General features: G+C 36.6%; 1 protein-coding gene across 1 annotated transcript in view; it reads right to left on the bottom strand.

Moving 5' to 3' along the window:
- Positions 1 to 3,640: 3,640 nt before the first annotated feature.
- LOC140777544 (auxin response factor 11) overlaps positions 3,641 to 18,017 on the bottom strand; it is a 15,567-nt gene continuing 1,190 nt past the window's right edge. Inside the window, exons 1-14 of the mRNA XM_073121719.1 lie at positions 17,991 to 18,017; positions 17,766 to 17,878; positions 16,941 to 17,039; positions 16,794 to 16,850; positions 12,681 to 12,833; positions 12,511 to 12,595; positions 12,212 to 12,302; positions 11,188 to 11,352; positions 10,979 to 11,098; positions 9,567 to 9,642; positions 9,344 to 9,479; positions 6,105 to 7,696; positions 5,813 to 6,003; positions 3,641 to 4,016 (exon numbers count right to left, since the gene is read on the bottom strand). The exon at positions 17,991 to 18,017 is cut by the window's right edge and continues 1,190 nt beyond it. Of these exons, the coding sequence (XP_072977820.1) occupies positions 3,905 to 4,016; positions 5,813 to 6,003; positions 6,105 to 7,696; positions 9,344 to 9,479; positions 9,567 to 9,642; positions 10,979 to 11,098; positions 11,188 to 11,352; positions 12,212 to 12,302; positions 12,511 to 12,595; positions 12,681 to 12,833; positions 16,794 to 16,850; positions 16,941 to 17,039; positions 17,766 to 17,878; positions 17,991 to 18,017 (3,017 nt within the window). The 3' untranslated portion in view covers positions 3,641 to 3,904. The remainder of the gene's footprint in view (positions 4,017 to 5,812; positions 6,004 to 6,104; positions 7,697 to 9,343; positions 9,480 to 9,566; positions 9,643 to 10,978; positions 11,099 to 11,187; positions 11,353 to 12,211; positions 12,303 to 12,510; positions 12,596 to 12,680; positions 12,834 to 16,793; positions 16,851 to 16,940; positions 17,040 to 17,765; positions 17,879 to 17,990) is intronic.

Here is an 18,017-nt window from a genome sequence, read left to right as displayed (position 1 = left end):
ATAAAAGGGTTTAACTTGATTGAAGTTCCTTCAGTTCACGCTTTTTGTCTTCATCGCGATTAGTAGAATTTCTCTTCTTGATATTTGTTATAAGATTAATTCAAATTATCTACACATATCATAAGAACATAAGATTTCAAACAACCAACAAGATTATAAGTATACAAGACACAAAATATACATCTCATTTGGTAATTAAAATGCAAATAACAAGTACAAATATTGTCAGTAAACTACGAAACCAAAATAATAATTTACAATTTTAATAATAAGCTACGAAACCAAAATAACAAGGACGAATTTTATCAATAAAACTACGAAACTAAAATTATAACTAGCATTTTGGTAATTTAATTACGAAAGTAACATTACAACTATTCATATCTTTTCACATTCACTAATAATCCCTAAAATGCAAATATAACTGTACAAACTAGTGATCCTAGTATTATAAACTGAAAAAAAAAATGAAAATCTAACTAAATTGTCCCACAAAATCTTCTCAATAAATAATCCCACGAAATCAAGAGGGCTTTCTCAATAAATGGTCTCACAAAATCAAGAGGGATTTCTCAATAAATAGTCTCACAAAATTAAAAGGGCTTTCTTAATAAATGATTCTACAAATCCTTATAAATTGGAAAATTCTTCACTGTAGAATACGGATAAATTCAACGAACTCTGACAAAACTCTAAGAGGAAAAAAATTAAACAATAACCTCAAAACATTGCAAAGTAACTTAACAATGCTACTAAATGTCAACATTAACAACCATATATATACATTAATAATACTAAATAACAAAATAATATCGACAATGAGAATTTAAAATATCTAGTCGAGAAAACAAAGTGAAAGATCGGGCTTGTTAACTTTAGACAAAATTTCAAGAAAGGACATGATCGATGAACTGAAAACCATAGAGTATAGAGAGACATTAGCTACGATGTATATCTCCAAGCAAAACCCTATTTTATTTTTCAAATACGAAGGAACAAAATAAACAAATGATTTTTTTATTTAAAGTCATTAATTAAGGTCTCTTCAATTGGGTAATCATACTAGAGTGAATTTTTGGTGCAAAAACCTCAACAAAAAAAAAGAATTTATTTCAAAGCTTTATTTGCAACATGAGCTGCTTTGTTTATCATTTTGGCAATATACAAGCTAATGTTTGTAAAATATAGTTTATCAGTTTAATATTACCTGATGTTGGCAATGTCCAATCTTGGTCAATGTTTGCTACTGATGCTAATTTACCGTATGCTGGAAAATGTACAAACTTGTCCAATTGTGATATTGATGTTGTAGTTAATAAATAAGCAGTAAATTGCTACAGTCCAATAACAATGATGCCTTATATGCCTTATATAACATAACTACATTGTACTAACATTGCAACACCCTAATTCAATAGACCGTGTAACTATCTAAAAGAATGCAGTGTAGCAACATTGCTCTAAGCAACATTCCTCTGCATAACTCTAAAAAATGCAATATTGCTATTAACATTGCAACACAACAACATAAACAACATAAACATCTCAAAGTTACATATTGAAAAAAAATTAATTAAACCCTAGGCACAATTTACAAAGTATTTAGTTAAGTAGATAAAAATACGAAATAATAAGCAAAGGATTAAGCAAAGATGAATACCAAGATTTTTATGTAGAGAAAACTCAAATAAGTAAAAAAAATCACTAATCTAAACTCGAATCAAACCAATCACTAATAAAATGTAGCAGTCTACGAGACTAACTTGGCAATTTACAAAACTAACTTACATATACCATGTCGATCCACATAACTCTATTTGAAATAGTCTTGCTCGACCCCACAAATCACATATGTCTATAAAAGGTTTCTGATCTCAGTAACCATTGAGATTGATCTTTAGTCTTGGTGACCCTTAATATGAATACTTTGATGAAGATGATCAAAACCTCCATTGGCAAAAATCAATATTTCTTCAATAAAATCTCTTCAAAGTAATGACCAATGGCTCTTAGGGTTAAGACATACTAACCCTTAAGTACATATTCAAGATAAGTCCAAATACTAGTCAGATCAGATCTCACAAACTCCCAGATTTCACAAAAATTTGGAACTCTGTTCGAACGCAAGTATGCCCAGTTCGAATGCCTAACTTGAAGTTTTTGTATCTTTGAACACTTTCCAAGGTTTCAAACAACCAAATATGCTCCTTTGTATCTTTGAACGACTGTCAAGGCATGTTCCAACGACCAAAAGTATGCATATGTATCTTCAAACGACTATTAGGGTGATGTGGGTTAAAACACCCTTCAAACAACATGACTTATTTGCTTTAAATTTAAAATCTTCAAACTAAAAATCTTAACAACATTTGTGTATATGCTAATTTACATAGATAGCACACCACATTCCAAGCCCAGGAGAGAACATTAGTGGTTGCAAATATTTGGTGGTGATGAAGGAACATTTGTGGTTGCAAATATTTGGTGGTGATGAAGGTGTTGAAGAAGATGAAGTCCTTAGTCTCTTCAACGTTGTTCCCTTTTTAGGCATGCTTGAATGTGAAAGAAAACTTTTATAAAAAAAAATCAATCTAAAGCCCATGTGATAACCTAAAAGAAAACTTATGGCTCAATTAGATAATGATAAGATAGTTAAAGGGCTATTATTCAAATCCCAGCGGTTACTCATAGCACAACTAGAACCATTTAAAATGGGGCAAAAGTTACAAACATCACCCTACATTTTGATTATATTATAAATAAAGCTCTATCTTTTTAATGTTTATAAATAAAGCCCTCTATTTGCTTAACAATACAAAGTCATACCCTCTCATTTGATAGATATATATAATTATAGAACTAAATAGAGCCTTCAAGATTACTTAAGAGATATACTAAAACCTCCAATGCCCCAAAATTTTCAATTAGGATGAAAAAGAAAAGAAGAGAAAGGGAGCTTGAGACTTCCTGGAAGACGCTTGCCTGCACTCCCTTATGGGTTACATCTTCTCTAGTGCATCCGAACTAGTTCACGCTCCAAGATATATATATATATATATATGAAAGCCCACCTCAAAGAGTCTTTGATATGTATATATATTTTTATATATATGAACGCTCACTTTTCAAATGGACAGGGTGGACCAAGAAATTTTGATTTGATTCGGGGCTCATATTATAAGTACTTATAAAACCTTCTGATTTCTTTTTAGAGACTTTCACCTTAACTTTAATAATCTACTTTGTTAACAAAGGTTGCACATAAGTAATAAAGTGTACTTTGGAATACGATAAAGTAGATGGAGATATTATATTTCGATTGAATCAATAAAATTTGTATGCATTATTCTCAAATAAATTGTTGGATAAGATAGCATTTTATCTTTCGGATAAAGTACTAGACTGCTATATCCTAACCTTCCATATTATCTATGAAAACTGCCACTAGCTCAATCACCGAAAAACCCTTGTTCAGCTAAACATTATTAAAACGCCTTTGGTGCAAAAGTGACAATTTCATCTCCAAAGGGACCAAGGATTGATATGTCCTGCCGTGGGTGTTATCATAGCATTTTGATACGTGTGAGAAGGGACTCAGATGCATTACAAATTTGAAGAAATTAATAACCAAAATGCTCTATTTACTTGCGAACTATGGGATAAGTATCATATAAAAGATAACGAGATTATAACAACATACAATCCTAACATAGTGAAACGTGCCTCTTGACTACAAACGCTGTTGCTATTAATACATTGGTCAAAGAATGGAAAAGTTCAACCGCGAGACCTATAAACATGCTGATTCACTTTCTACAGGGCAAATCGACAGCTTTACACAGTGCTCCAACTTCTTGGATTCTCTTCATGATGCATGGAGATCCAAGCTTCAGTAGAAGAGATCTTACTGAACTGGTTGGACCAAACTATCCATGAGCTGCACTCCCTCTTGGCTCATCTGTTGTACTTCAGAAGGTGATAAAATTCTAATGCATTTAACGCAATTGATGAACTCCCTACAAGCACAAAGATAATTCATCTGTGAGTGAAACTTCAGGATGCTGGTAATTCAGGGCAAAGTTGGGTAGATGAAATGAAGAACAAATGAACGAGAAGCACCATCATGTAAAAGGAGATGTTTGATGCGTACACCTAGGTCTCTAGATTTTGCCTACAGATTTTGCCTATAAGATAATCTACAGGTTTGATTAATAAAGAATTGCAATTGAATGCTAAAAGTTGTTCTATAAACCCTTGTTTGCATTGAGTTTAGGGTTCCCTCTGAACTAGTTCAGGGATTCCTAAACTTGTTCAATAACTAAATACTTTTTATTCTTTTCATATCTAATTAAGTTAACTTTTCAAAAAATCAAAATTAAGAAAAAAGATCAACTAATCAAGTTTGGAGCTTAGTCTCAAACAAAACAAAGCCTAACGAGTACCACCATAGAAGTTGACATTCAATAACTCATTTGGGTTCTCATAGAAAAAAAAATATTTAATCCTCTTTTCAGTGCATTAAGTGATAAGATTTGTGATCCAGTTCACTCAACAAAATAATTAGCCAAAGCTGCATGATACCATGCGCACTCCATAGCCTTTGTAGGTAAGGAAATTAGACTTCTTGCTGGAATGGCAGGATTCAGATTGAACTAGGGGTGGCAAAACTTGACCCGACCCGATAACCCGACACGATAATCCGACTGTTAATCGGGTTTGGGTTTAGATTAATCGGGTTCGGGTTATAAACGGGTCAACTCGCCTAACCCGATTATTAATTGGGTCGTGTTCGGGTTTATGCCTCTGACCCGCTTGACCCGTTTAACCCGTTTAAGTAAACGGGTCGGGTGGGTCGGGTGACCCGTTTAACCTGTTTAATTTTAATATTATATGAATTATTAGGATTGTATTTGTGTAATACACCATTTATATATAATAAATCAGTAAATATTAAATTTTATATATAATTGTATTAAATGGGTTAGACGGGTCGTGTTAACGTGTCGAGTTAACACGACCTGTTTAAGTATACAGGTTAGACGGATCGTGTTAGCGTGTCGTGTTAACTTGACCCGTTTATTAAACGGGTTAGGCGGGTCGTGTCGTGTTACCCGTTTATCAATCGGGTCGTGTTCGTGTTTACTAAATGCAACCCGTTTATTAATCGGGTCGTGTTCGTTTCAAGGTAATGTTGACCCGACCCGAATCTGACCCGACCCGAACCCGCTTAACCCGACCCGATTGCCACCCCTAGATTGAACCAATCAAAACAATTATTATGTCATACTAAATCATAATACACTTTGCTTCATGAAAATATGTTTTATGATTTACTTAATAATAGGTTCAAATATGAGCTGTTGTGATTGAATAAAGGGTAAACTGTGTCACACCATCTTTTTTCTTCTCGCTCTTCCTGTCTCTATTTCTAACAATTTGCTTATTTGTTTTTCTTTTTTCGGTGCCAAATATACCTTTACGCTGATTAGTGTTATGAACTTTAAAGAAGTAAACTAAGGGGTCCCTTTCTCAACTTATCGCTTTGTGAGTTTCTAGCGCACAACCTAGTGGTATACATCTAGGCAACACAGATTATCGCGGGAAGAAAAACTAAAAGAATATCAGAAATTTATACAGAGAAACTGTAAGATGATTAAAATATTCAAAATCCAGGTCTACTTTCTAGCAGCAAGTAATCATGCAAATGATTTGAGGATGCAAAGAAGCAAGGATGCACCACATGACTAAACTCGATATGATGCTAATGTAGGCATGTCTATGCAAGACAAAGGGAAGAAAAGGTGGGACTTACTCCCATGGATCATCTCCAACAAGAAGAACGTCATTTTCATAATCCACATAAACAAGTTTCCATTCTGAACTGCTAGGATCATCCAGCTTCCCCTCTAGTCCAAACATGCAAGCAATCCCAGATTTCAGCTCCTGATAGTCTCTGTAGCGTGTAACATCTACAGATCTTCCAACAGATCCTAGCTTTTGAACCTATTTACCATAGACAAAGTCAGGTACAGTAAAAGTTTCAGAACTGATCTACTGTTGGTAGTTCAGAACAAAGTTGCATTAATATGAAAATAGGAGCACACCTTGGTGTATGTCCGCAAAGGATGTTGGCACACTTGTTTCCTAGGACCTCTGCTTAAACTATATTCAGTCGCATCCATACTGCCGGATGATGTACCCCTAGAGCCGTCAGGAATCTCTTGCAGAGAGAAGACTTGAGAGTCTGCAAAGCTTGTTGAGGTAACCTGAGACTGCAAGTCCTGTGAAAAGAAGCTGCCAATAGTACTTTGTGAAGGAACATGAAACTTGGAAATTCCTGCAGTATCAAAGCCCTCCATAATTGTAGGAGGAACGAATGGACCAACTAATGTGCTTCCATTGTTACCCTCAAAGTGAAGATCACTGAAATTCTCGCTATTGTTGTCGCTTTCCTCAGATAAGACCTTTCTTTCACATGATATAGGAAAGCTTTGCAAGACAGCCTCTTCTTGCTGAACTTCTAAATTTGGCACCTCAGATGATAGGAAGCTTAGTGGATTTAGATCTGGGCTACCAAAGAATTCCTGAGCAGAATTGGGGAGACAGTGTGGAGCTTGTGAAATTGAATGAGAGGAAGACTGAAAATTCTCTATAGGATAAGTTTGCGGATGTACAATGGAAGATAAATCTGCAGAGGAACTGCTAGCATTCTCTGATGCGGAGAGAAATAGGGCATCTGGCCTACCATCAGTTACAAACTGGGGTATGCTATTAGAAGATTGATAATATGAAGGCTGGAGCATCCAGTCAAAATTATCCAGGAACTGAGAAAAGCACCCCTGATTTGGCAGAGAGTTGATAGAGCTACAAATATCTGGTGAGTGAGTTGACTCTAGCTTTGGTGATAGCATACCAATCGGCTCAAAGTGCTGCTCAATAAGCTGGGGATCATTATTCCCCTTATGTTGCATCTCTCGGGTTTCAATAATTTGAGTAAGGTTCACATGGTTAAGTGAGACAGACGAATATTCACCATCTTTATGTCCTAAATCTTCTGTCGGAGACTGATCAGATGGTACTGTCTTTATATTATGATACTGTTCATCCTGATTTTCCAAGGAAATAGGAGCTAATTCTAACTTCTCAGAAGCTCTTTTATTTGATAATGCACTTTTGCTTCCTGAAAGGGTGGCTCTGTGCTCATCAATTTCATATAGACAAGTTTGATTTGGATGAGATACTTCACTATATGGCTCCAGTTTTTTTGCATGCATCCCTGATGAACAAACTAAATCAACACCCTGGGTCGCTAGGCAACGCTGTGGATCCCAATTTTCTAATTGAGCATCTTGTTGAGGTAGCATCTGCTGCTGCACCAGATCTTGTTGATGTTTCTGCTGCATCACTGCTTTCATAAGCACACCTGCCTGTTCTACTGGGTGTATAGTTGTACCAAATGATGGCAGAGTAGGGTAAGACCTAGGGATATAAGTACTCTTAATGTTTTGGAAAATATTAGCATATACTGATTGAGGATAGCCAAGCTGACCACAGGAGTTAGAATTACGAGGCTGATTTAGAAACCTCATAACTAGTTCTGACCCAACACCAGGGCTAAAGCGATGAAATTCACTGTTCCCATTTTCTTGAATGTTTGATGATTTAATATTTGCAAATCCAATTTCGACACCTGGCACTGCACCATGAATTTAGTCAAATTGTGGTCTCACAAACCAATGCTATTAAGAAGATTTTACTTGATGTTTGTTATGGCCATACAAGAGTAAGGCAGTTAATTGCTTTAAAGCTTAAACATGTGAAGTTGTGTACTTAATAGGGAAATCACAAACAGATGAAGCAATGAACTTACTACAGTAAAATAACAAAAAAATATAGAGTAAGACCTAATACAATAAATATGTTATAATAATTAATATAGGTCATCTATCCCAAGACGGCAATACCTATGCTACCAAGCAGGTGAATATTCCTATCCTCCCAGATATCGAATGTAATTTGTTTCAACACATAATGAATGATAAACTTAAATAATATCAAATAAGGATTTATGTGTCATTGGCAGGGGTTGGGCGGTGGCCTTCCATCACGAGACGTGCCGAGCGATGGGGATTAGTGCCGCTTGGCACTCTTGTAATGTTGTGAGGAGGGAGGAGAGACGCATAGGAGGCAACTAAGGACAGAAGAAAGGTTGCAGAAGGGAGGAGAGGAAAAGGAAGAGGTTTTGGTTAGAGAGGAAGAGAAGAGAAAAATAAATGTAGCAGCTAGGGTTGGCCATCACATAGAGATCAGAGGAAGAAGATGATAAGTAGAGTAGGTCAGTTACATCTGCCAACCTGATCCAGATGCAAAAACCTTATAAATTTAAGGATAATCCCAATGAGGTTGGTTGTTCAAGTGCATTAATTAGTTGTACTGGCTAGTGCAGATTGAGCAACACAACCATCAATTTTCATCATTCTCTAGATCATCTCTGACTTGGTCTGACCTTAGATTCGTGGTTCAATGATAGAATCTGGTAATCACAGTTTACAAGATATAGTTACAGAAATTCTTATAAACAAAGGCTACGACCTATTGAACACCAATACATCTAATCAGCAAACTCATGTTTATCATTTCTTCTAAGGTTATATTGCATAGTCAAAGTAACATTGCCTACCAAACTAAGTTGCATTGCATGGCCACATAAACTAAAACCTGTGTATCTATTAGTAGCAACGTCTGATAACAGTTAACAGTTTCATACCTCCATTACAGTATTGTCATTTAAGAAGGCATCCGATGTATCCATTTGTATAATTCAGCTGAATGATGCTTGGAATTAATCAATGAAGTCGATAGTGTTTAAATTTGGAATCAACTAGTTTAATCAGAATACAAGAATACATGAGCCACAGAGTCTAATAAGAATTCCATGAAAGATTAGGACTGTAGTATAGATCAACTAGTAATAATTTGGTTTCAAAATGATTATTGCTAGTGGATCCAAACGCTAGTTGTCCTTATGTAATCTTAGGCATATAAGATAAGATATATAGAGCTTTTGTGTGGCTATTCAAACTTCCTTCAATTCAAACTAGTACATGAAGATTTCAAACCCCAAACATGAGAATCTCCAATTAACACATCAGCATTTGGCAAGACTGAGAATCTACAATTAACACATCAGCAGTTGATAAGATAATCTACAATTACAATTTGTCTTGTATTTTGGTAGTTCAACATATTATATAGTTAACTAAGTAAATATTAACAGAAAATGATGCATGTCTAATGAAACATCAAACTAACCGACAGATAAAATAGTTGAAGGGAAAAGTACCCTCATATCCTGGGAGACATTGCCGCTTTGAGCTCAAAGATTGAGTAGGAAAAACAAAAATACTTTCTGGAGTTTCAATCTCCCACAGGCTCACCCTTTCTGGTCTTTCTCCATAACCAGGTTCATCCCATTCTACCTAATTATGAGATCGAGTACATAAATTGAGTAGCACAATTACCTTTCCAGTTATTAATGGAGGATGAGGTTATTATTCTACACTTACTTGTAAATTACGCCACTTTGAATTTGGCCATCTTAAGGGATCATAGTCACTAATCCCCACAATTGTGCCCATGTATCTGTAAAACACACTAAACAAAGTTATACAATACTCCAAAAGAAATGCCAGCCAATGAACTTTAATAGAAAAATCATGATCATTTGCGTCACCCAAGCTTATTCCTAACAATATAAATCAGCCATAACACAATTCAAAGAAAAGAAGAATCAAAAGGATAGAGAATATTCTACTATTACCTGTCAACCTAACATGTACCCTCAAGAAATTGGTGCAGTGGCCATAGTTAAATTTATTTTATTTTTTTCCTCCTCCAGTGATCCAAGAGGATCATCAAAGAAATTAAACTCTCTTTCTCTCTCTCTCTCTCTCTGGCTAGGGCACCTGATGGGGGTGTGAGCTCGGGCGACAGCGAAAGTAAGTAGTCCCTTACCTTTTTCTTTCTCTCTCTTATAGCACGGCCAGTAGTTGACACAGTCCGTGCTTATGACAAGGTCATCGTTGATTTGATAACCTTCAGTTGGCTATAGCTGGTGTGATAAGGATTAGATCAGTTTAAGTCCATCTTGGGCCCTTGATAGTGCACAAGTGACCCCACAGTACCCAAAAAAAATCCAGTTTATCTAAATCAGATAATAAAGAGGCTAACTTTGATCCACAACTCGTTAACCAACCTAACTCAACTCGAATTGAAAAATTCAAGGCAAAGCCTAACCTGTGGTGATGCTATAATCTAGAAGATAGTATATATGATTATTGTCGTTCCAGTGCTTATAGTGTTGTTAGTTGCATATTAAGATTTTTGTATTTAATGTGTAAAATTTGAATTTAATGTGTTTCGGTTATTTCTAGTCATTTGTATGTTTCAAATCCAGCATAACCGCTGGGTTAGTAAGGTATATGTGGGTGTGAAGTGGGAAAAAAAACTAGATTATCTCTTGATTAATGAACCCCCAGATGAGTGGCTAATTGTTTAAAATTTCAATCTTTCAATCTACATGGATATAAGCACGGCTATACAGATAATGGTAAGCACTAAGCACATGTTGAACAAGAGACGCATTTTGGAAACAGCAAGAAGTCTGCTTTTAAACTATAGTATGGAACCTTAAACAATACAGGCAAAAAGGATCATATATAGCAAGGAAATTGTTGTGCAAATCAAACTATGAAGAAATATATAAAAGCAGCATCAGAGAGAGAATATTTTTGTTCCCCAGTGGAGAAACTTGCAGTCTGTTGATAATAAAATTCAATGTATCAGAAATCTAATCTAGCAATATCATAAAGTTAATTTACAAGAAATTGAGACAAAAGTTGTGACAAGTTTAAACAAAGATAAATAACTATTATCAATAAATAAATTATTGTGCAGCTGGTAGTAGTAGAAGAAGAACCTGCGCTTGTTTGACTCCTCTGTCTCAAACATCATCCCAAACCTCATCCCGATTGATACTTGTGTATATGCAGCTTTATGGTACTTTCCTAAAGGTATTACAAACTCTGAAGGGCATGCCCTACGCAGATAAGGGATGGAATATAAAGCATCAATGAGGCTTAACTAACGATGAGGACGAACCTTAAAGAAAATAAGAAATTAATATACCTTGGATTATAGTAAATAGTAAATGGGCTCCGGCTAGCTGCAGCATGAGCTGCTGCAGCACGGACACCAATGTGCATGCTATCAGTTGATAGAACAGATGATGGCAATGAAGTCTGCTGACGATTTGCCCTTCTCACCCCCAAGAGTAGCTGAGAGTTCTCATCCCTGTATAGACAAATTTTATTAGACAATAGTGGTCATCAATGTTGTAAAAGTGCCGCAAAACACCATAATATCTGCAAATAGAGTTCTTGGCTTCTGCTTGAAAGTTGGTGAAGTTAGCAAGTACTTAGAGGAAAGGTTTCATTGAGATCAATGAACAAAACAACCTGGCATTTTCTTTATTTAAACTGAACTGCAAATGTTATTACACCTCAAATCTAAGTACCATCGACCATGACAACTAAAGAAATTCATTCACAGACACGTTTGTAAGTAGTTAGTGAGACGACTTCCACAATAGCTTCTGCAGTGCATTCTCTCCTAATATGTTACTGGCAATATATTACATTTACTAAGTATTCACTGTTGTTAATGATTAACTATATTGTCTGGAACAATAAGTCACCATATCATAAACTTTTCATGCATCTTCCATGTTTTATCCCAAGTTTCAGTAAATAAAGTAGTACTTAGAAGATGTTTGAATGATACTTGCTATAGGGTGTCCAAGTGCATGACGCTCCCGCCATTTGAGCTCGTCATTCGAACTGTCTGTCATTCACACTATAATACCATATATCCTAGTCATGTCTAATCACATACTAGAACTATACAAGAACATAATTTCAGTAAAAATGCTATAAAAGACAAAATATATCAGAAGAGTGCTTTCCATTAAACAAAAATGCAATGTTCAGAAAGTAAATCACACATTATTAGTTAAATGCTAAAGAAAAAATACTTCACAAATTGGTTGGACTGTACCAGTAACTTCAAGTATACAGAGAAGCTCTCTATGCTGTCAGATCTAAATGAACCCTATTACTCCTAATTTGATATTACATCACAGATATAGGTGCACCTGATAAACAAGACAGAATCCCCAGCTTTAAGCCGTTTTGCACCAACAAAAAGGCTCCATCCAGTTGTCAAAAGGTGTCGCTTTGGCTGTCCTGCAAAGAACAGAAAAATAGTCTTTCTTACAACAAGTCGTTCAATAGGCAAGTACAGCTAAAAGTGTGGCAGAAAGCACAAACTCTCTAGCAAGCAAATAGGTATATGCAAAAATAACTAGAAAATTTTACAAGATAGACATAAGTTAGAAAAAAGTAAACAGTTTGGCTCTTAGAATGGTGAAGTGCATATGATGCATCCTCCTACCTCGATAAATGTGACGGAATGTCCACAAGTTTTCATGCATATCTCGCACAATGAGCTCCTGACTTGGAGGTTGCATTGAATAATCCTAGAATTAAAATAAAACATTTGTTAAACAGTATGCACCCAATGAGCTGATAAGGGTATTAACTTCTACTGACATAACCCCTTACCAATTGAGGAAACAACTTTTCTGCAGCCCTCCGTGGCACTGAGAAGCCACCATGTGTACTTGTATCACTTGCAGTTAGATTCTTGCAGAAGAACTCAGTTGGATGCTTACTTTTGGTATGGCCGAGATCTGGAATAGGAAAGACATCACCTTCCTGAAAATGGAAAAGGATAGGAAAAAGCTGTAAGCAGAAGTAACAGTCCGGGATGCCTGTTATTAAAAAAGAACACTCAAGGTAATACTAATTAAAACCAATTATTCATACATCAGAAAATGAAAGTTGATCAATTGACGAGGTAGTTTTTTGAGTTCATTCGTTTAGTCATTAGATCATTTTAAAATTCAGCTTCAGGATCAATCAAAATGGGTTAAACCTGTTCAAATAATTGGAAACTGGGAGTTGCTGCTAAGTATCCAAATAAAAAATTTCAGCATATATCAAATCAACAAAGAACTAAAGGCATTTAAAATATTAAAAAAATTACGTTGTAGAGTTATCAAATATTAAAGAGATATTAGTAGCTATTTTGAGTATCAGGTCCAACTTTTTCTCACAAATGAATGCGACATTTATCTTCCAACGGGAGATACATTTTCAACTTAATAATTAGAAATGCAATGATTAAGTTCAGCCATGAATAATGCGATACTAATTTGCAGCCAAAATATGAATTTGGAAGTTCCAAATATTTTGATAAGGAAGATGACCATTGACGGAGATCTAAATTTTTGTGTCGGTATCAATTATGTAGAACATAGTCAACATACACCGAGTTATACCACTTACTTTGGAAACTACATGGAATTCATATGGCAGCCAAAGCATACAATTTTGTTAAGGCATGATATACATCCAAAGGTCGGGTTCAACTTCAAACCTCGTCAACCCACTTTTATTTGGTAGATTTGCTATTTGGTGTGGCGTGAATAGACCTGATCAAACGGCCCAAGTTACTCGTGCCCGGCCCGGCCCGAGCCCGAACTACTAACGGGCGACACAAACCAGCCCTTTGCCCGCCCGGCCCGGCTCAGAAGCCCGCCCATTCGGCTTGCCCGTTCACCATCTTCGTTCATCTTTTTTTTTTTCTTTTTGCTCCTCCTTTAACTAGCAGGCCCCATATGGAGGGTGGTTCTATTGGGGGAGGACAGAGAAGGGCTACCGTTTAGGGAGAAGGGAGGTGATGGAGGACAGTTCTATTAGGAGAGGACGGAGGGTTTAGCCATTTAGGAAGGAGGGAGGTGAAGGGGATCATAGTGGTGTTTGCATGGCTGTGGAACAAGGAGAGGCATCTAAGACCGTACATAGATCACCACTGGTCCCTCAGATGGCAATGTCTCATCTGACATGCCGATTTCCTTAATCTGTGAAGGGGCACGCCACCGGGCCAGGAGGGTTGACCTAGAGCACCAATGACCCATCCACGTGGCCGCGATAGGGCCCGTTGCTTGCAAGGGCTAAGATTTCTTGGAGCTTCAATAGAGGGCAAAGGGATTCGATTAGGAATTGAGTGTTTAGGCCAAGTTTTTAGCACCCCTTGGAAAGCTTGACGTGGTACCAAGTGAAGGACTTTCCATTTCCTTCGGTTAAATCCCAATCCCTGGAGAAGAATTTTCTGACGCCATCGAAGGAGTAGGCCAAAAGCTTGGCAATGCCATTGGGAAGGTGGATTCTTAGAAGGGAGAGCTCTTCAAGCGAGAGTCGTCAGGGACGACGTCCTCAAGATCTGTTTCATCGGATACCATGTCGTCACTAGGGAAGTTCATGGGAGAGGAAGAAGTCAGGATAAATATAGTAAGAATAAAGGGAGAGAATAAGATATTAAGAGGGCAGAAGAATAGAGAGGACTATTCTATATATCCGGGTTAAGTATGGCCCATACTGAGGCGGAGCCCGACCAGGCTAGCCCGATCTCTCACAGACCGACGGGCGGCAACAAGCTAGACTATTCTAGCCCAACCCACTTGCGGGCAGGCTGGCAAACACAATGGCCAAGCTAATTGGCCCGACCAACCCGGCCTGCCTGATGATCACATCTAAATGTGAAGAGGAGAGGATATGCATCTTATCATCTGTCATCTATCTACTTGGATGTAGAGGACCACATATGAGAAAGGCACGATCTATATTGTTGGTCTGCTACTAACAACTTGAGCTTCTGGATTAGTCGATAATCAAACAAAGTTCATCAAGCTACAAATATACTCTCTAAATTGTGGATTTCCATCAGGACCGTAAAGAAGAGAAAGGGACCTCCCAATGCCTACTCTAGATAAATGCCTAGAATTTAAGATAGCCTAAAAAGCTACAAAAGGAAATGCGAAAAAAAATAAATATGTTAAAGAGCAAGATTCAAAATATTGAGATCAGAATTAGAATTGGCCACCCAAAAAAACGATACATATCGACCATATCGGTCATTTCAACTGTTAGTATCAAATTTCGGTATCGAACTATTTTTTTAATTGCAAAAATTCTAATAATTATTTTAAAATACAGAAAAAATCCCAAAATTTAGAAATTAATAATAGATAAATATAGACTACTTCAATGTAATATCTAGAAATAAAGAAAAAAATAACTCTCCATCTTTCCCACTTACTCTCTCTCCCACTCTCTTCCCCAACTCCTCCCCATCTAACATGTCTCCCTCCTCTCTTTTTCTCTCTTTCTCTCTCCCCCTCCCCCTTCTCTCTCTCTCTCATTGGCGCTCTAGTGCATGCGCACACAAGTGCTCGCTCTCTCACACGCACTCACTAGCACTCACTCTCTAGCTCACTCTTTGTTGCTACAGTAGAGAAGGAGAGCAAAAGGGAGAGAGGGAGAGACATTGAGAGAAAGAGAGGTCAATGGAGAGGAGAAAAGGAAAAAAACACAAAAAATAGTCGAAAAGAAAAAACGAATAGATACCTCAGGATGTTGGAGAGCAATGTCACCAAATCAACTGGAAAGGACCTCGCCAGCGTCGGAGGACTTCGTCTGGTAGAGCATGGGAGAGAGAGAAAGTAGGTGGTACTTTGGTAAAGGGACGACACGTGGAGGGTTTGCTTTTGATTGATCCAAACCCATTTCGAGTGGTTTCGACCAAACCGACCGAAATGGATCGGTCAATACTAGGGTGGGATTGGGATCAGCCATTTGGATGACCAAAACTAGAAACCATGATTAAAAGTTCTAAACTAATAATTAAATGCACAAAATAAGATATGGCGTTCTAGACTTGACCACATTAACCATCAATATTCATCATGCCGTATCTAATTCTAATTCAAAATATAATAATTCTCCCCATTCTTAAACTTATGCACAAAATTAATTGGCCTGCCTTATTCTCAGGCAATTCACACAGTCATAATCTGAAAAAGATGATACTAACAGATAATCTCACTTATAGTCAATTGCTGAGTGAACATTCTCTAGGAATTTGGCATTCAATTTGAAACTCTTCCGACTTCTGAGCATACTGAGCATATAATCAATTCTTAATTGTCTCAAGTATCAATTTAAACCCACAACTACAATCATTTGAGAGAATATCTTTACACAACTTCCAACTGGATACAGTATTTCAGTTCACTTATCTTTTATAGTGTCCAATCAAAAACTTTTCCATTTTCTTTTTTCTTTTTCTTTTTTCTTTTCTTTCTCTCTCACATTCCCTCTACACCCCCCTCCAAACCTCCCTTGGTGCTATATGGGGCATAAACCATAAAGAGTTACATAGAAAAAATGGATTATTAATATCCCACTACATGTAGCATAATTAGGGGAATTTCTAATTTATGTATTCCTAGAGTAAAGGATCCATTCCAAAGCACTCAATGACATACTATTTAAAAACCTGACAGGATAGTCTATTGAACAGAGAGCAGGATGGACCTCCAAAATTCTTGGCTAAAAAGCCAGTTACAGAAAACAGAAATTCATGCGTACAAGAAAATTATGCCTAGTTTTCTGAAACTTAATTACCTGGAAACAAAGGATATTGCTTAATAAACATGAATGACATGAGAGAATATTATAGATCTTAGCTGTGTATGATGCGCCACAAAAGTGTTATACAGTAATGACAGCATGCAGAAAATAAAGGTCCAATTTTTAATATCATTTGCTTACAGAGTTCACAGGCTGAAGGGTCATCTGTGCATAAATCTCATCTGTATCCTTGTCAGCCTGGGTAGTAATAAAGCAAAGAACAAGTATTAGAAATACTCTACAAAGAACACTTAAATCTACAAATATTACTACCAAAAGTTCACTTACATGCAATGTGACATTGTGGACCTGGCACATCATCTGAGATGGGAGATTCGGATAGTTAGGAATGTGAGAATTTGCTGTTTTTCTAGTTGTAGCTGTCACCTGTTGAAAAAGAAGAGATACTATTATCAATCAAAGGAACGCATCAAGAAGATACAGGCATTAGATTAGAAAAATTAGGACTTTGCTTTTGTTAATCTAGATACTAAAAAAACTGAAGAAGTGACTGAATAATATGTTAAGGTTATTCCCTTCCTCTCATATAGTCGCTTACATTTAATAAACATATCAGGGCTTAGCCCACTTTTTCTTCAAAATTTGATAAGTGTATTATATGGATCTCTACATCCATGGGTAAACACATGGTCATATGTTACAAGATCCTCCAACACTAACAACATTAGTGAGAGAGAAACAGCATTGAGCATTGAAATACAACTACAAAGTACTGCCTGAATGTAGTTGATTTTTATACATGATTAACACCATGCTGAAGAAACAAACAGAAATCAGTTTCCTGAATGCTTCATCACACTCAGTGAACAACCTACATACAAGACAACTAGTGCAAACGATCACACATAAGTAGAAAGTGTTGCAAATAGTTAGCAAGTAATGAGAAAAAAGTTTATGCAGTGAATTCAACCGCATATCTAAGAATGATTCAACATAAGCATATATTAGCCAAGATGCTACAGACTTAAGCTTGATCCATGTTATTTTGTAAGAAAAGTGCTGCTATCCATGTTATTTGTTAGCTAAGATGCCCCGACACACTAGAGAGAGTTCCCAAAATGTAAATCGAAATAAGGTTAAGATAATTCGAACCTGTTCACTGTGCCCCTGTGGGAAATAGTATACAAGGCTGCCGGGCTGCGGCAGGGATACAAGAGGCCCGGCACAGGCATGCCAAAGCTCAGAATTTATTACCTTCTTTGAGCCTAAACAAACAGTTGCAGAGAGATCTAAGTATCCTAAATTAAAGTTGACAAATAAGGAAGGACAGTAAATTATAGGAGCCTATTCGACAGGAAAGACTATAACTTGTCTTACCCTGTTGTTCTGCCAAGAACTTCATTT

Source organism: Typha angustifolia, chromosome 2 (assembly GCF_048772165.1).
Source record: "Typha angustifolia cultivar Huaian chromosome 2, ASM4877216v1, whole genome shotgun sequence".
Lineage (NCBI taxonomy): Eukaryota > Viridiplantae > Streptophyta > Magnoliopsida > Poales > Typhaceae > Typha > Typha angustifolia.
Note: the sequence above shows the minus strand (reverse complement) of the source record. Positions and strands in the feature narration are given on the sequence as shown.